Source organism: Elephantulus edwardii, unplaced genomic scaffold (genome assembly GCF_000299155.1).
Source record: "Elephantulus edwardii isolate Elephantulus edwardi_28Jun2011 unplaced genomic scaffold, EleEdw1.0 scaffold00033, whole genome shotgun sequence".
NCBI lineage: Eukaryota > Metazoa > Chordata > Mammalia > Macroscelidea > Macroscelididae > Elephantulus > Elephantulus edwardii.
The window spans coordinates 8,184,502-8,203,428 of record NW_006399783.1 but is presented as its reverse complement, the minus strand read 5'-3'; the positions used below and the strand labels follow the sequence as shown (position 1 = coordinate 8,203,428).

Sequence of the window (18,927 nt, the reverse complement as noted above, 5' to 3'; positions counted from 1 at the left end):
TATTTTTGTCATGACAGGAGTCTAGAGCAAAGGCTACATGATGGAGTGGACCTGGGGAGGGTTTGTAAAACAATGAAAGAATTTTTCTTTTGTGGCATTTGACATACCAGTGGCATAGCTTTCAGTATCACAGCAACCCACAAGTTATCTCAGTATAGCAAACTGACAGATAGATACTATACCAATTAGAACAATGTTCCAAACACAACAAACTGATAATTTAGTTTGTAATTCTAATAGTAAATCTGTCTTCACATCAACCAACTTTTAATTACAAAGAACAGTCCACCACATCTTAATTGATTTAAATAAGAGGCTTTCAGCACACAACTGATTGTAAATGAAATCAAAATGACCTACCTTCCAGAATCCAATTGCTTTTAAAAAAAAGGCTCTAAACAAGAGGCTCTCAGGCAGGTCAACTTTTAATCACAAAAGCCCATCCAACAGCCTTTAAAATGACCAAACAGCTTACATCTGATTGGTAATTAAACCAAAACAGCCGAATAGCTGACAAAAATATCTCTTTTCTTCCCGAGTTTCAGAAAGTATCGTATGAGCAGGAGCGAATGGTAATAGAGGTGGAAGTAGAAGCTGCATTGAAGGCATTGACAAAAAATAAGGCCTGGGTATCAATAGGATATCAATTGACTTTTTTTCAGTTAACAGATACAGCCCTAGATATGCTCACCAGTCTATGCCAGGAAATTTAGAGGACAGCTGTCTGGCCAACAAATTGGAAGAGGTCCTTATTTGTTCCTATTCCCAAGAATAGTGATCGAACAGTGTGGAAACTTTAGAACAATATCATTAATATCATTAATAGCACATGCAAGCAAAATACCACTAAGGATCATTAAAAAATGGCTAGAGCAGTATATATATAGAGAATTTCCAGAAGTTCAAGCAGGATTTAGAAGAGGCCAGCAGGTACCAGGGATACCATTGCTGATGTCAGATGAATCATGGCTGAAAGTAAAGAATACCAGAAGAATGCATATTTATGCTTTATTGACTATGCAAAGACATTTGACTGTATGAATTAGTGAGAAAAATGGGAGTTCCAGAACACTTAAGTGTACTCATGAGAAACATGTTGTACAAACAGAGCAAGGGAGCACCACTTGGTTTAAAATTAAGATGGGAGTGTGTCAGGGTTGTATTTTTTCAATACCCATTCAATTTAAATGCTGAGCAAACCGTTCAAGAACCTGGACTCTATGAAGAGGAATGTGGCATCAGGGTTAGAGAGGGAATCATCAATAACCTGTGTTATGCAGATGAAATAACCTTGCTGTGAGGAGGACTTGAAGCACTTGTTGCAGAAGATCAAGGAATGAAGACTTCATTATGGATTGCATCTCCATGTCAAGAAAACAAAGATTCTTACCACTGGATTGATAGGCAGCATCATGATCGATGGAGAGATGATTGAAACTGTCAACAACTTTATCTTGCTTGGATCCACAATTAACAGCTTTAGGAACTGGATCCACAATTAACACCTTTAGCAGACAGGAAATCAGGAGCTGTACTGTACAGCTAAAGTCTGTATTTAGGGTCGTTTCCAAATTATTCAGGAGTAATGATGTCAGTTTGAGGTCTAAGGTGCATTTGATTCAGGCCATGCTCATTCTGATCACTTGCTATGCATGTGAGAGCTGGACAAATGAATGAGGATGGCAGAAAAAGAATTGATGCCTTTGAGCTTTGGTGTTGGAGAAAAGTATGAAACATCCGATACACTGCCAAAAGAACAAATAAATATGTCTTGGAGAGAACGTAGCTAGAGGGCTCTTTGGAGGCAAAGATGATCAGGCTTTGCGGCACATATTTTGGGCATATTGCTAGGAGGGGCTATACCTTGGAGAGGAACATGAGGCTTGAAAAGGTAATGAGTCAGGGAAGAAGAGGAAGTCTCTTGACCAGTGGATTGACACAGTGATTACCACAGAGGGCTCTAGTGTGTCAGGAAGTGTGAGGATGGCACAGGATAGAATAAGTTTTAGATCTGTTGTTTATAGGGTTGCTATGAGTTGTACTCAAATTGACAGCACCTAACAACAACAACAACTGACAAAAAGATGAAGATGACCAAGACTTGAATTTAGACCTGGATTAAGAAAATAAAACTCTGTTCTCTAAAGCCATCCAATTCCAGTATTTCTGTAACAATAGTAACCAATAAAGTAAGATAATAAGATATAAAAAAAAGAAAAAAAAAACACCTGCCCTTGTTCTGATGGATCTTGTAACAAGCAAAGTAGCTGGAGGCACATACAGGCAGTAAAAAGTACACAATAAAGTTTAATAAAAAGAATAAAGCAAAGAAATGGACAAGAGTATCTTGGGGGCAGAAAAAGAAAGTGTCAGGAAAGAATACTCTGAAGAAGTAATATTGGAGATGTGATACTTAGGATGACTGTGCCAAAGAGAAAAAAAATAAAATCACAAATACAAAGATCTAAAGTGGAGAAGAAGCATTATACACTTAAGAGACCTAAAAATGGACGATCTTGCTAGAATGTAGTAATTATGTAGGAGGAAATGAGGTTATAAATCTCACAGGAATCAGGCTACATCAAATGTTAAAGGCAACGACTTTGAATTTTACTTGAAGTAGATTGAAACATGAGAAAGAACTTGCAAGCACTGAGACTCACAAGCAGTGCTACCACTCACAACAGAATGTTTTCCTGTTCAACACAACAGGTGAACATCACAAAAAGAAAGCATTGTCCAAGCACAGACATCACCAAATATCTTCCTAATATGAATGACTGCTGCTTTTTTCTTTTCACTAGTGTCAATGGTCCTATTTCTAGTGTTTTGTTCTTCCAGAACAAGTTTAGTAAGATGCTAAACCATAGAAGAACTAACAGAATTATCAACTGAAATTTATTAAATGAAAATTATCAATAAAACATGAAAGTAAAATATAGCTGAAGATTATTTTTTTTTAAACTAGAATAGTACATTGACAGAAAATGTCCAGAAATACAAGCTCGATCCAAAAGAGACCATGGTATGAAGGATACCATTGCTGATGTCAGTGTAGATAAAACAAATTAAGAATAACACTAAGAAGAATGGAAATAATAGAACTTTTAGTTGTGGTCACATGAAATTTATACATAGACCAAGAAGTAGTTGTTGGCCAAACAAATAAGGGAAAACTGCTTGCTTTAAACTCAGGGAAGGTGTGTATCAGGATTATATCATTTCTCCATAACTATTCAATTTGTATTCTGAGCAAATCATTTAAGCATTTGGACTGTATGATGGAGAATATGGCATCAGGATTGGAGAGAGAGTCATCAACAACGTGTGTTATGCTTGCATGCAGAAAGTAATAAGGACTTGGAGCACTAGTGGCTGAAGATCACAGACTACATATAGCCTTCAATATGGATTGCATTTCAAAATCAAGAAAACAAAAGTTTTCACCATTGGACCAATATGCAACATTATGCTAGATGGAGAAAACACTGAAGTTGTCAATAATGTTATTTTACTTAGACCTATAATCATAGCAACAGCAGTAAAGAAATCAAAAGATGTGTTATATTGAATAAATCTTTCCGAAGCCCTAAAGAGCGAAGATATCAGTTTAAAGATTAAGTGGATCTGTCTGATTTAAGCCCTGAAAGTTTTGATTGGTTCTTATGTGTCTGAGAGTTGGACAATAAAGATGATTAAGAAATAAGGATGACAGAAGAATTGATGCCTTTGCATGACAATATTAGAGAAGAGTACTGAATATCCTATGGTCTGTCAAAGAACAAATATTCTACCATGGAGAAAGTATAAATGAGGTACTTCTTTGTGACAAGGATGGTAAAACTTCGTCCCACATATTTTGGATGTGTTGTGAAGAAAGGCTAATCCTTGGAAAATAATCTCATGCTGGAAATGTGGCAGATCAGAGATGAGTGGAAAACCCTCACAACAGGATGAGTGACTCAATAACTTCAACAATGGCCTTGAGCATATCCGAGACTATGAGTATGGTACAGGATGGGGTAGGGTCAAATCTGTTATTCGCAGGATACCTATGAATTGCAGTTGACTCAACTCAATGGCACCTAACAATAAACAACAACTTCTCAGTCACCTAAAATAAGCCCAAATCATGTAATAAATTCTCTACTATCAATGTCTAACTGAAAGGCACCATGATTCTCATGTTGTGAGATCAGAAGTGTTGCATTCAATCTGTTGAACACTAGGCGAGTTGTTGCTGATCTCTGGATTGGAGAGCACTGATATGTCACTTGTTACTATTATGTGCTGTTGAATTCATAGCAATCCTATCACCAACAGATCTGAATCTTCCTTACCATTGTCAGGATCTCTGCTACGCTCAAGACCATTGTTCCAGTCGCTAAGTCAATTCTTCTTGTTCAGGATCTTCCTCTCTTTCTCACAAGTTTATGCCAGGAAATTTGGAGTACACTTGCCTGGCTGACTGACTGGAAGAAATCCATATTTGTTTCCATTTCCAAGAAAGGTAATTCAATAGACTATGCATACTATCAAACAATATTAGTAATATCACATACAAGTTAAACATTGCTGAAGATTATAAAAAAATGGCTAGAAAAGTACATTGACAGAGAGCTGCTAGAAGTTCAAGCTAGATTTAGAAGAGGCTGTGGCACTAGTGATTTCATTGCTGATGTCAGATGGATCTTTGCTGAAAACAGAATAACAGAGGACTGTCTATCTGTGTTCTGTTGACTATGCAAAGGCATTTGACTGTGTGGATCTTAATGAAGTATAGCTAACATTGAGAAGGATGAGAATTTCAGAATACTTAATTGTGCCTTTATGACATTTATACCTAGACCATAAAGATGTTGTCCAAAGAGAGTAAGGGAACACTACATGGTTTAAAATTAAGAAAGGTGTGAATTGGTGCTATATCTCTCTCCATATGCAGCTGAGAGCTGGACAATGAATAAGGATGATGGAAGAACTGATGCTTGTAAGCTGTGGTATTGGAAAAGAATGCTGAAGATTCCATAGACTACCAAAAGAACAAATTTGACTTACAGATGGCGCAGCTAGAGTGTTCCTTGGAGGCAAAGGTGGCAGATCTTCACCTCTCATACTTTGGACATGTTACTAGGAAAGGCTATTCCTCAGAAAAGAGTATCATGCTTTTAAGGGTGGAGGGTCTGTAAAAGGAAAGAAGATCTCCATTGAGATGAATTGACTTGATGATTGCAGCACAGAGCTCGAGTGTATCAGAGATAGTGCAGATGACACAGGACAGGACAGAATTCAAATCTGTTGTTAACAGGTTTGCTGTAAGTCATACTAGACTCGACCACGCATAACAACAACAACATTCAATATTTGGGAAGTCTGATGGCCTAGTAGTGGCTTTCAAGCCCAAAAGCACACTGCTTAAATCAACCGCCTACTCCACTAGAAAAGGAGGGTAAGCTTTTCTTCAGCCATGTTGTTGTTGTTGCTGTTGCTAGGTGCTGTCAAGTATGACTCATAGTGACCCTATGAACAATAGATCTGAACCCTGACCTATGCTGTGCCATTCTCACCACCTCTGACACTCTCAAAGTCATTGCTGCAGTCACTGTGTCAGTTCACCTGGTTCAGGGTCTTCTCCTTCCACCTGTACAAGTGTGATGTGCCTTTCTAAGAAATAACTTCTAGCAACATATCCAAAGTCGGTGACACAGGAAGCTTTATCATATTTGTGTTCAAGGAGTACTATGGCTGCACCTTCTCCAAGACATGTCTATTTCTGCTTTGGCAGTCCCTGGGATATTCAGTACTCTTCTCCAAGACCACAATTCAGAGGCATCAATTTTACTTTGTCATCCATATTCACTGTCCATTTCTCAGATGTATAGCAAGTGGTGGAAAAGACCAAAACCTCCATCAAATGTACATTACTCCTCAAACTTCTTTCATTGCTCTTCTGATATGGAGAGGTCCTTGACTACAGACTTTCTCAGTACAATACGTCTCCTGATCTCCTGACAGCTGGTATCAAAAGTATTCATTGTGGATCCAAGGAAGATGAAGTCACTGACAGTTTTAATTTTTTCTTCGTCTATCATGATGTGGCCTATGGGTTGAGTGGCAAGGATTTTTGTTTCCTTGATGTTAAGATTCAATGTATATTAAAAGTTGCAGTGTTTAACTTCTGCAACAAGCGCTTCTAGTCCACCTCACTTTCACCAAGTAAGGCTGGTGAAGGTTATTTATGAGTCTTCCTCTCATCCTGATGCCATATTCTTCTTCATTGATTCCAGCTTCTCAAATAGTTTATTAAATACACAGATTAAAAAGGTATGGAGAAAGGATTCAGTCCTCATGCACACATTTCCTAATATTAAACCATGTAGTATTCAAATACTCTATTAGCGCAGAAGCCTCTTGGTCTAGGTATAGGTTTTGCATGAGCACGATTAAGAACTCTGGGACTTTTATTCTTTTCAATGTTAACCATAGTTTGCTTTGATTCACACAAAAGCCTTTGCATAGACAATAAATCACAAGTAGATATTCTTCTGGTATACTTTTCTTCCAGCCAGGATTCATCTGACATAAGCAATAATATTCCTGTTGTCACAGCCTCTTCTAAATCCAGTTTTAATGTCTGACAATTCTCTATGTGCTGTTGCAGCCATTTTTTAAAATTATTTTCAGCAGTATTTTGTTAGCATGTGATATTAATGATATTATTTGATAAATTCCATTATGTTGGATCACTTTTCTTGGGATTTTTTTTTCCCAATCAGTACATCAGGCAGCTATCTTCCAAGTTTCCTGGGATAGACTGTAAACATGCCCTTGGCTGTATCTGTCACTTGAAATATACCAGTTGGCATCCCATCAATTCCTAGGGCCTTATATTTTTCTGATGCTTTCAATGTAGCTTGAACTTCTTTCTTCATTATCATTGGCTCTCGATCATATAGTACTTCCTGAAATATTTCAGTATCACCCAATTCTTTTTAGTAGTGACTCTGTGTATTTCCACCATCTTCTTTTGATGTTTTCTGGATCTTTCAAAATTTTGTCCACTACATCTCAAAGTATTGCAACTCAAGGCCTCTGAAAATCAACTGGAGGGTCAACTACGAGTCCATTCCAGCTCAACAGCATGCAACAGCAACAATATGGAATCTCTATGTTTAGCATATCATTAAGAGAAGCTGAATTTTGTGAAGAATATCAAAGTGTCTGTAGTGGAGGAAGACTCATCAACAACTTGAATTATGCAGATGACACAATCATGCTTGCTAAAAGTGAGGAGGACATGAGGTGCTTGCTGCAGAAGATCAAAGACTACAGTTTTCAATGCAGATTGATCTCAATGTCATGGAAACAAAAATTCCTCACCATTGGGCCAATAAACAATTCATGAAAAAGAAAAGACTGACGTTGTCAACTATTTCATCTTAGTTGGCTCTACAATTGAAATCCTTGGTGCCAGCAATCAGGAAATCAAGAGATGTATAACATTGGGAAAGTCTGCTGTCAGAGACTTCTCCAAAGTCCTGAAGAGTAATGATGTCAGTTTAAAGACTAAGGTGCATCTGATTGACGCCATGCTCTTTCCAATCACCTACTGTGTATCTGAGAGTTGGGCAACAAATAAGGATGTCAAGAGAAAAATTGAAGCCTTTGAGTATGGTGTTGGAGAACAGTACGGAATATCCATGACCTACCAAAAGAACAAACAGATACGTCTTTGAGAAAGTGCTCTTAGGAAGCAAGGATAACAAAGCTTCACCTCATATACTTTGGGCATGTTGTCAGAACTGGGTATTCCTTAGAAAGGGACATTATGCTTGTAAAGATGATGGATCAGCAAAGGACAGGAAGACGCTCAACAAGGTGTACTGACACAGTGACTGCAATAATGGGTCTACGTATTTCAGAGATGATGAGAATAGTGCAAGATGTGTCATGGTTCAGATCTGCTATTTAAATGGTTGCTATGAGTCATACATGACGCAAGTGCACATAAAGCAACATCTTTTTCATCATGATGTATTTTTCCAAGGATCGTCCCCTCATGGCAACATGACCAAAGCATGTGGAAGGAAGTTTTACCATCTTATCTTCTAATGAACACCCTAGTTGCATTTTATTTAAGACATATTTGCTTGTTCTTTTGGCAGTCCATGAGATCTTTAGTACTCTTGTGTTAAATCACAATTCAAAAGAATCAATTATTCTTCTGTCATCCTTACTGATTGTCCAACTTTTAGATGTACATCCAAAAGTTTCATTTTAGAATACCATGGCTTGAATTAGGTACACCTTAGTCTTTAATATGGCATCATTGTTTGTTAGCACTTTGGAGGTCTTTGAAAGCAGATTTACCCAGTATAACACATCTTTTGATTTCTTGACTCCTGCTGCTATGGGTCCTTTTTGATTTAACTTCTATTGCCGTAGTTTACCCTTCAGTGGATTTTCAGGGGCAGTAAATTACCCAGAAGGAGATTGCTCATCTTTCTTCTTCAGAGCAGCTGGTAGACACAAACCAAATACTTTCAGGTTGGAAGTACAACTCCATATCACTAAGCCACAAGAAGTCCTCGATAAACAAGCTACCATGAGTGTTTATTATGGATAAAAGTAAAATGAAGTTATTGACAACTTCAATATTTTCTTGATATATCATGATTTGTCCAGTGATGCAGATGTTTGTTTTATTGCTGTTGAGATTGAAGGCTGTAGTATTTGATCTTCTGCAGTAAGCATGTAAAGTCCTCCTCACGTTCAGCAAGCAAGGTTGTGTCATCTGTATAATGTAAGTTGTTAATGAGTCTCCCTCCAGTCTTGTTGCCACATTCTTAAGCATATAATCTAATTTCTTGAAAGACTTACTATACATACAAATTGAACAATTACAGAGAAAAATATACAACCCTGATGCCCATGCAGTGTTCCCTTGTTCTGTTCAAACATATACCACTGGAAAATTTTAAACGGGTGATGATATGATCCATGCTTTCTCTTATTCTAATTAGAGAGTAAACCCTAGAAGTCAAGAATAGAATTGGCAGGGTAGAATTTGGCTAGATGCAAAGCTTAGAGATAAAGTGAGGAACAGTTCAGTTACGTTGTTGTTGTTGTTGTTGTTGTTGTTGTTATGTGCCGTGGAGTTGCTTGTGACTCATAGCGACTCTATGTACAACGGCCCTAAAACCTGCTCTATCCTGTACCAATCTCACTGTCTCTGACACATCCATCCCGATTACCCCAGTCACTGAATCAATACACCTCATAGAGGGTTTTCCCCTTCTGTGCTGTCCCACCACCCTCCCAAGCATGACGTCCCTCTCCAAGGACAACATGTCCAAAGTATGTCAGACGAAGCCTCAGAATCCTTGCCTCCAAGGAGCAGCCTGGTTTAATCCTTTCCAGGATGAATCTGTTTGTTTTCTTGGCAGTCCAGGGTACGTTCAATACTCTTCTCCAGCACACAGCTCAAAAGCATCAATTCTCCTTCTATCCTCCTTAGTCATTGTCCAGCTCTCTGATGCATAACAAGTGACTGCAAAGATCATAGCACCTTAGTCTCCAGAGTGACACCATTGCTCTTCAGTACCCTGGAGAGGTCCCTAACAGCAGACTTTCCCATCACAATACATTTTTTTATTTCCTGGCTACTGGTGCCAAGAGTGTTGACCATGGAAGCAAGCTGACTAAAGTTGTTAACAATCTCAATCTCTTCACCATTCATCCTGATGCTGCCAATTGGTCCAGTGGTGAGAATCTTTGTCTTCTTGACATTGAGCTTCAATCCATACTGAAGGATGCAGTCTTTGACCCTCCTCAACAAGCATTTCAGGTCCTCCTCAGTTTCAGTAAGCAGAGTTGTGTCATCTGCATAGCGAAGATTTTTAATAGATCTTCAACCAATCCTGATGCCACACTTCTCCTCATAGAGCCCAGCCTCTCAGATAATCTGTTCTGCGTACGTTGTGGGTAAGGTAATTAATGTGATAAAACAAAATATGTATAAATAATTGAAAGGAAAACCAATTTGCATTGTAAAGTTTTACACAGACCATAGTCGTGTTGTTGTTTTTGGGTTGTTTTTGTTTTTGTTTTTTTTTTAAAAAAAAAAAAAAGAACAGAAGTGCCAAGCTCAGTCAGAGGCTCTTTTCGTATCCAGGTAATGAAGAAGTTCAATTGGACTGAGGTAGCAGAAGCAAAGCAGTCAAATGCAAGATGGCATCAATAAAACTTACATATACAGATACAGATACAGAGATGTGTAGGACACCAAAGTCAGAGGTGCAAACTAACTTAAGCAAGATAGAAATCTATTTCTTTTTCACTATAATGTCCTTTCTCGGATTGCAGCTGTGTGAAATCAGCAGGATGCCAGAATCCTTCTTTCATGTTATTCTCCATCCCTCAGGGCTAAGTCTTATACGTGTGATCTAGTATGACTCACTACCACTCTCCCATTCCAACCAGCAGCAAGGGAAACCAGGGAAGAAGAGAGAGAGGACAGCACAAGAATAATACTCATCATTTCTTCCCAAAATCTATTGAACTTTATGAACTTAGTAAGTACACCAGTAAAAAATCTAACAAATAAAAAATTTTAAAAAATCTATTGCTCAGAATATAGTCCTATTGTCAGAGTTAGTTGCAAAGACTTTTGGGAAATTTAAGGGGTTTTTTCTAGTGGACATAGAAAACCAGGGAGATAGTGAAGAGAGAAAGAAAGTCTGTTGGAGTATATTAATGGGGGAAGTTAGATAAGGAATTAAAAGACATGGCTATAAGTAACTATTTTTAAAAGTTATATTGTGATGAAAAGCAAATGAAAGGATGGGACAACAGGATTAAAGAGAAGTTTAGAGTGCTGTGGCAACCGTAGAAAGTAAACTCTCACCAAGGTCATGTTTCCTAGGAGCTGCTCATGGCCAAGACCATAAGAGTGGCAAGCACATGTCATAGGACTCCTCTGGTGGGTTAAACTTTAGCTTCAGGACTCCTCATTAATCAGAGTTCTTTAGAGCTGCTGTACGCAATGCAGTTTAAGCCATTCCTTTGACCAGCTTCATCCCACAGGTCCCTCTCCTCCTCACAGGAGTCAAATCTGCATTGTGTGTTGGCTGTCTCAGTCTCCTCCTCATTTCCGCCCCCACACACAAGTTATTTTCCCTAATAACTTTTTGTGCTTTTGATCCTGTCTTGGAGTCTGCTATTTCAAAGCATTTAACTGATATAAGACAAAGTATTGGAGTATGTTTGTAACCCAATGGGAGTGAAACAGGCTTGTAAGGAAAATTAAAGATTACATTATTATAGATGTCTTTGAGGATAAGGAGTTGTTCTGCCAACTCAAAGGCAGATGGTTCAAATTCACCAGTTTCTCTGCAGGAGAAAGATGAAAAATCACCTTCTGTGTGATGTACAGCTTCTGAAAACTTCTTGGAGGGCCCACCATGAGTTGGTGCCAATTCTAGGGCAATGAGTGAGAGTCCTTGAGTAGAAGCCTTGACGGTATAACTGTGGCACATTTAGTTTCTACCCAAAGCATTCTCTCTCCATACCTATTTAATCTGTATGTTGAGCAACTTATTCAAGAAGCTGGACTCTATAAACAGGAATGTGGCACCAGGATTGGAGGGAGACTCATCAATAACCTACATTATGCAGATGATACAATCTTGCTTGTTGAAAGTGAGGAGGACTTGAAGCACTTATTACAGAAGATCAAGGAATGTAGCCTTTGATATGGATTGTATCTCAATGTCAAGAAAACGAAGATTCTTACCACTAAACCAATAGGCAACAACATGATGAATGTAGAAGAGGTTGAAACTGTCAACAACCTCATCTTGCTTGGATCCCTTAGTACCAGCAGTCAGGAAATAAGCAGGCACATTGCACTGGGAAAATCTGCAGTTAGGGATCTCCTTTCCAAAATATTGAGGAGTAATGATGTCAATTTGAGGATTAAGGTGCATTTGATTAAGACTATAGTCTTTCTGACCACTTGCTATGCATCTGAGAGCTGGACAGTGAATAAAGATGACAGAAGAACTTCGAGCTGTGGTGTTGGAGAAGAGCATTGACCATCTCATTGATGGCCCAAAGAACAAATATATCTTGGAGAGGGTGCAGACAGAATGCTCTTTGGAGGCAAGAATGATGAGGCTTTGCCTCACATACTTTGAGCATGTTGCTAGGAGGGGGTATTCCTTGGAGAAGGATACAATGCCAGGAAGGGTGGAGGGTGGGCGAAAGAGAGGAAGACCATCAGCCAGGTGGGTTGACATGATTACTGCTGCAATGGGCTCTTGTGTGTTAGGAAGTATGAGGAAAGGACAGGATAGAACAGGGGTCAGTTCTCTTGTTATAGGGTCACTATGAGTCATACTTAACTTGATGACACCTAACAACAACAACAATAACAACAGTCCTTGAGTGGTTATGATGGATAGTGCAAATGGTCAAATTATCAACTACCAGCTGAAAGCTTGATAGTTCACATACACCCAGAGGTGCCTTAGGAGATAGGTTTGGTAATCTACTTCCAAAAGATCACAGCTTTGAAGGCCCTATGGAATACTTCTACTCTGTATTACCTTTCAGAATCAACTTGATAACACCTAACAACAAAGTAGAATCGTTGCGGTTGTAACCTACCCTGGGGTACATTGCAACCTACCCTGGGGTACATTGCAAGATAGAATTTGTGATCAGAGACTGGTTTTGTTGTTATGTGCTGTTGAGTCACTTCTGACCCTTAGTGATCCTATGTACAGCAACTCTGAACCCTGTCCTGTTCTGAGCCAGTCTCACTAATTCTGACACACCAACCTCAATTGTGCCAGTGACTGTATCAATCCATCTCATCCGGGTCTTCCTTTCCTTTCCTGTCCCACCACCCTTCCAAGAATGATGTCCTTCTTCAAGAACCATTCTCTCCTGGCCACATACTCTAAGTATGTGAGACAGAGCTTCAAAATCCTAGCCTCCAAGGAGAGACTTGGTTTCACCCTTTCCAAGACAGACCTATGTATTTTCTTGGCAGCCCATGGTATATTCAATACTCTTCTCCAGCACCACAATTTGAAGGCATTGACTCATCTTCTGTTATCCTCAGTCATTGTTCAGCTCTCTGACTAGTCCTTGGAAAAAGACATTATGTGCAGAAAGGTGAAGAGTCAGAGAAAGAGAGGAAGACCTCAACAAGATGGATTGATGCAGTAACCATAACAATGGGCTCGCTGGAGTATATCAAAGATCATAAGGATGGTGCAGGATAGGGCAAGGTTCAGATTTGTTTACTATTATTTGGTTACTATGAGTAAAAGTTGATTTGATGACACTAACAAAGATTACCACACCTGGCTAACTAGCAGCATCATAATGATCGGAGACAAGATTGAGATTGCTAACAGCTTCAGTTTGCTTGGCTCCACAATCAACACTCTTGGTACCAGCAACCAGAAAATTAAAAGACAAATTGCATTGGGAAAACACATGGTAAGAGTACTAAAGAGCAATGGTGAAAGTCTGAAGAATAAGGTCTTTACAATTGTCTGCTATGAATCAGAGAGCTGGACAATCACTAAGGATAATAGAAGAATTGATGCCTTTGAGTTGTAGTGCTGGAGAAGAGTATTGAATATACTATCAACTACTAAGAGATCAAACAGGTTCATCCTGGAGAGAGTGAAAACAAGCTACTGCTTGGAGGCAAGGATTTTGAAGCTCTGTCTCACATATTTTGGGCATGTTGCTAGGAAGGACCAGTCCTTGGAGAAGGACATTATGATTGAAAGAGTGGAGGGAGAACACAAGCGAGGAAGATCCCAGGTGAGATGCATTGACTCCGTAACTGAGGTAATGGGTAGTAGGTGTGTCAAAGACAAGAGGCTGGCTCAAGATAGAGTAGGGTTCAGAGCTGTTGGACACAGAATCGCAATGAGTCACAAGCAACTCACTGGCACATAACAGCAACAACTTCTAAAAAACTTGACAATTCTGTGGAGCATTCTTCTACTTTGATGCACGGGTTTGCAGTGAGTTGGAATGGGAGCATTCTTCTACTTTGATGCACGGGTTTGCAGTGAGTTGGAATGATTCAACGGCAACTCGAAGTGAGTTATGACAGGGGAGAGGATCATATCTTTAAATCAGAGCAGAGGAAAATAATCTATTTACAGGGACACAGATGAAATCTGTACATGTATCTATCAATTAGCAGACTTGATAAAAGAAATGAAAATAGTTCCTTTTTGATTCAGAATATTGTGAGAGGCAGTCTAATGAGATGAGTGAGAGCTGGATTCTAATGTCACTAAAAGGTGCAAAAGCAGTTTCATTCAAGGACTAATTACGGAAATTTTAGGAAGTAACCTAACTTTTCTCTTCCTCAGTTATTATTTAGTAATATTACATAAGAAGTTGTTGTTAGGTGCCCTCAAGTCAACTATGACTCATAATGATCCAATGGAAAACAGATCTGAGCTTTGCCCTATCTTAGGCCACGCTCACTGTCTCTGAAATCTCAAGCTATTGTTAAATTTACTGTGTCGATCCATTTTGCTGAGGGTTGTCTTCTCTTTCTCTACCCTCCACCTTCTCCAACATGATGTCTTGTTTCCAAGGACTGGCCACTCCTAATAAAACACCCAAAGTATGTGAGGGGAAGTTTCATCATCCCTGTTTCTAAGGAACACCCCGATTGCACTTCCTCCAAGAAAGACTTGCTTGACTTTTTTTGGCAATCCATAGTTTACTCAGTATTCTTCTCCAATACTACTACTCAAAGGCATTGATTTCTTCTTCAGTCATCCTTATTCATTATCTAACCAGGATTGCAGGAACACTCATCAACAACCTGCGCTATGGAGATGACATAACTTTGTTCACTGAAAGTGAGGACTTGATGAATTTGCTGCAGAAAGTCAAGGACTGCATTCTTCAACACGGACTACATCTCATCTCAGAAAAAACCAACAAACATATTTTTTTCACCACCAGGCCAATTGGCATGACAGATGGAAAAAGACTGAGGTTGTTAACAATTTCATCATGCTTAGATCCATAATCAACACTCTTAGCACTAGTAGTAAGAAAATCAAAAGAAAAATTGCTTTAGGGACGTCTTCTTTCTGTCAGGGACCACTCCAGAGTGCTGAAGAGCAACAATGTCAGTCTACAGACTAAGGTGCACCTGATCCAGACCATGATCTTCTCAATTGCTTACTATGCATCTGAGAACTGGACAATGAAGAAGGATGACAAAAGACGAACCAATGTCCTTGAGTTGTGGTGCTGGAGAAGAGTATTGAATATAGAATGCCAAGAAAATAAGTAGATCTGTCTTAGAGAGGGTGAAACCAGCTTACTTCTTGGAGACAAGGATTTTGAAGCTCTGTCTCACATACTTTGGGCATGTTGCTAGGAGGAATCAACCTTGGAGGACACCATGCATGGAAGGGAAAAGGGAGAGGAAGATCCTGAATGAGATGATTGATACAGTTACTGTGGCAATGAGGTCAGGTGTGTCAGAGACAGTGAGACTGGCTCAGGATAGGGCAGGGTTCAGGAGCTATTGTTCATAAGGTCATTAAGAGTTGTAATCAATGCAAACACACATAACAAGTTCAAATTGAAATTGAAAGAAGAAGTTGCTAAGAGGATTTAGTATTTAATACATAATAAACAGTCAAAAATGTTAACTATCATTTCCTCAGCAAAATACGTAGATCATCAGCTTAGATTAAGGAAAAAGAAGAAGATGAGGAAAGAGAGTGAAAGTCTTCTTGAAGAACTGGAAAGTGAGTGTTTACAGATCATAAAGAAAGTCAAAACAATTGTGTGGCTTTTTTTCCCTCTACCACAGTCAGCTACCTGGATGCAGACACAATTAGGTTAGTGATTACCTGCTATCCTTGCCTCCTAGGATCCCCTGGTGAGCTTTCAAAACTTCCAGTCATACATTTTACTGAATGTAAGGGGTTCTATCCATAGTCAATGGCCAATAAGACAGACGGATTGCAATAACCAAAGCACTTTATTGTAGATCTGAGAGAGCAGAGAATCTTCTAAAGAATAGCCTCCCCATCTAGGGGTTTTGTTTATCCCAGAGAGTCAGAACCAATCTATGGTTGATCCTCTGGGAGGTTTTCAGAGGCAGTTAATCAGATGGAAAGAGATTGTCCATCCTTCTCCAGTGGACCAGCTGGTGGATTCGAACTACATGCCATTGGTATTGTAGTGCAGCTTCTTGTCATTAGAGCAGCCACAGGTTTTTATACATGGAATAGATGTTAATATAGTTCAAAGTTAGAAGATTTTTACATTAAAAAAAAGTAGTTCACATACAGTTACTAGGAAACAAACAACTTGTGATGTAGATTACATATGACTGAGAAAATACTGTTTCAAAAGATAAATATTAATCCAGGAAAGATACATTTCCCCTCCTGATAAACAGAGAGCTAAGATACAATTTACATATGTTGCTGTTATGTGCCATCATAACGACCTATGTACAACAGCCTAAACCCTGCTCTACTTCAGACAGTTCTCTATTTATGTGCTGTTCCAGTCATTTTTGGAGAATCTTCAGTAGAATCTTGCTTGCATGTGATATCAATGATACTGTTTGATAATTTCCACATTCTGTTGGATCATCTTTCTTTGGAATGGGAACAAATATAGATCTCTTCCAGTTAGTAGAATATGACTGAGAAAAATATTTTTTAAAAAGTAAATGCTAATTATTTTTTTTTAAAGTTAAATGCTAATCCAGTAAAGATGGATTTCTCCTCCTGGTAAACAGGCAATTTAAAGTACTTTACATGATTAAAGAAGGAGAAGTAGGGTTGGGGTGGGGGAAATGGGGAGGTGAGGTAAGAAAGAGAAGTAGGGTTCTAGGGCAAAAGAGCCGGTTTTGCAGGCTGGAGGCAATTGATGTCTTCAAAAGGAATATCCTTAGATCTGAAATAACTATTTGTTTAAACTATACCATATGCTTGAGTAATCCTAAGCTTATTAATAACATCCTATTTTATAAAACACAATGGAGGGGAGCTCTGGTGGCCTAGTGGCAAGAGGCTGCATTACAAACCCAGAGGCTCACGGTTCGAATCCACCAGATGCTCTGCCGGGGAAGGAGGAACAATTTCCTCCTGTAACAGTCAGATCTGATTTGACAGTACATACACACAAGAATAATAAAATAAAATTAAAATTTAAAAAAACCCGAGATCCAAGATGGCGGCGGAGGCAGAGACAGCGTGGTGAGCTGCAGAAACAGCTAACCACTTAAAGCAGGGCCATTATGGCTTTCCACAGACTTTGTCTTATTGATAATTGAACACATAAACAGTTGATAACTGGTCCTCAGTGAAGATCGAGGCTCAACAACAGGAATTCAAGGATTCCCAAGGAGGAATGGGTGAGTCTCATGGCTCCCAAACCACCCCCCCCCCTCGCAGAGCCCGCTGCTGCGCCACACAGCCACTGCAGCTCCATGAGGCTTCCACAGCCAGAACGAATGGATTCTCTCACCCAGGATGGATGCTGGGCACCGGCCCTCCTCAAGACTGGTACAGTGAAGCCACCACACTGCCACAAGGTAGACTTGTTCTGGAGAGAATTCTTGGAGCCAGGATGGCGGCTGTGGGGGAAGTGGGTGCTTGCTGGCCGCCGAGCGCCCGTGCAGCGGGGTGGGGGGGCGCACCCCCAATGGCCGCCCGTGCTAGGGGAGAGCCGCGCACCTCCTGCCGGCCTCCCGCGCTTGGGGGGACATGCGCCCCACTGGCCGCCTGAGTACAAGGTGGGGGGATGGGATGCATGCCCGCCATCTGCAGGTTTGGGTTTCCTTGGACAGGCCAAAGAAGATGATTATCTTTACAATGGATTGCTGAAAGTCACTGTGAGTCTGATGACCTTAACAGTGGCAGCACACACAAGAGGACAGACATCCTAAATGCACAACATATTTTGTTCTATTGAATGCTTCTGCCAAAAGATGGTTAGACCTCGGGGAAGTCTGTTCACAATTCTCAGGTTCCCTTTATCATATATAAAGGGGGAGGGCAGTGACACCTACTTCAAAATATAGTATGACCACTTATGGGGGGGGGGGTAAAAGTGGCAGTGCTGGAATTGGAAACACTATCCCTGACCACAGAGTCCTCAGTCAGGCGAGGGGACCAGACTGGGGTAGGGGCAATTGGAGGGGGAGTATACCAGCCAGCTCCTGGGGGGTGTTGCCCTGTTCAGGGAGGGCTGCCCTCGGCCCCTGACTCAGGGCGAGCCGTCGCGGTCCTCAGGGTGAGCTCCTCAGTCCCCAGATTGTGCCATCTGAACCCTGGGTGGGGAAGGGAAAAAAAAAAAAGAATGCCTAGGGTATCCAGAGAATGTTACCTAGGCCACCTTCTGCCACCGACCCCCCCCCCCAGTAAACCTGAAAGCAACACCCTCAAAGCGCTTCTATTTGTAACTCACAAGTTTGTTCTCTCTAGGTTTGCTCCCTTTCCTATAGGTAACCTTAACTCTGAGTTTTACTCCAGAATTGACCCTGAACTCATTGGCAGTGACAAAAAGGAGATACAACTGACAGCTACGGAAGCAAAGGAGGATGGAGCCTCTGGGTTCAACCAACCATCCCCACTGCACCCACCTGGGAAAACACTTTGCAGTCCAGAGGAGAGAGCAAATGACAGGAAAATATCTTCTAACAGAGCAAGAAGGCAAGCAGCTTTAACCCAAGACCACCAGGAAGGTGATAAAGCGTCCTCCCTTCCCCCTTTTACATCTGCGCCCCTGTTCAGCATGAAGAAGCCAGAGAGTCGGCATCTAATTCCCAAATCAATAAGACAGTTGGTTTAATTACCATTGGAAAATGCTTGTCATTCCTCTGTAGCATCTGGTCCCCACTGG

The 18,927-nt window shown here is 40.2% G+C and overlaps 1 protein-coding gene across 1 annotated transcript in view; it reads right to left on the bottom strand.

The window, feature by feature from the left end:
• The window catches only part of DOCK2 (dedicator of cytokinesis 2), a 736,392-nt gene extending 718,546 nt beyond the window's left edge, over window positions 1-17,846 (bottom strand). The window contains exon 1 of the mRNA XM_006884420.1: window positions 17,723-17,846. Within this exon, the coding sequence (XP_006884482.1) occupies window positions 17,723-17,846 (124 nt within the window). The remainder of the gene's footprint in view (window positions 1-17,722) is intronic.
• Between the last annotated feature and the right edge of the window lie 1,081 nt (window positions 17,847-18,927).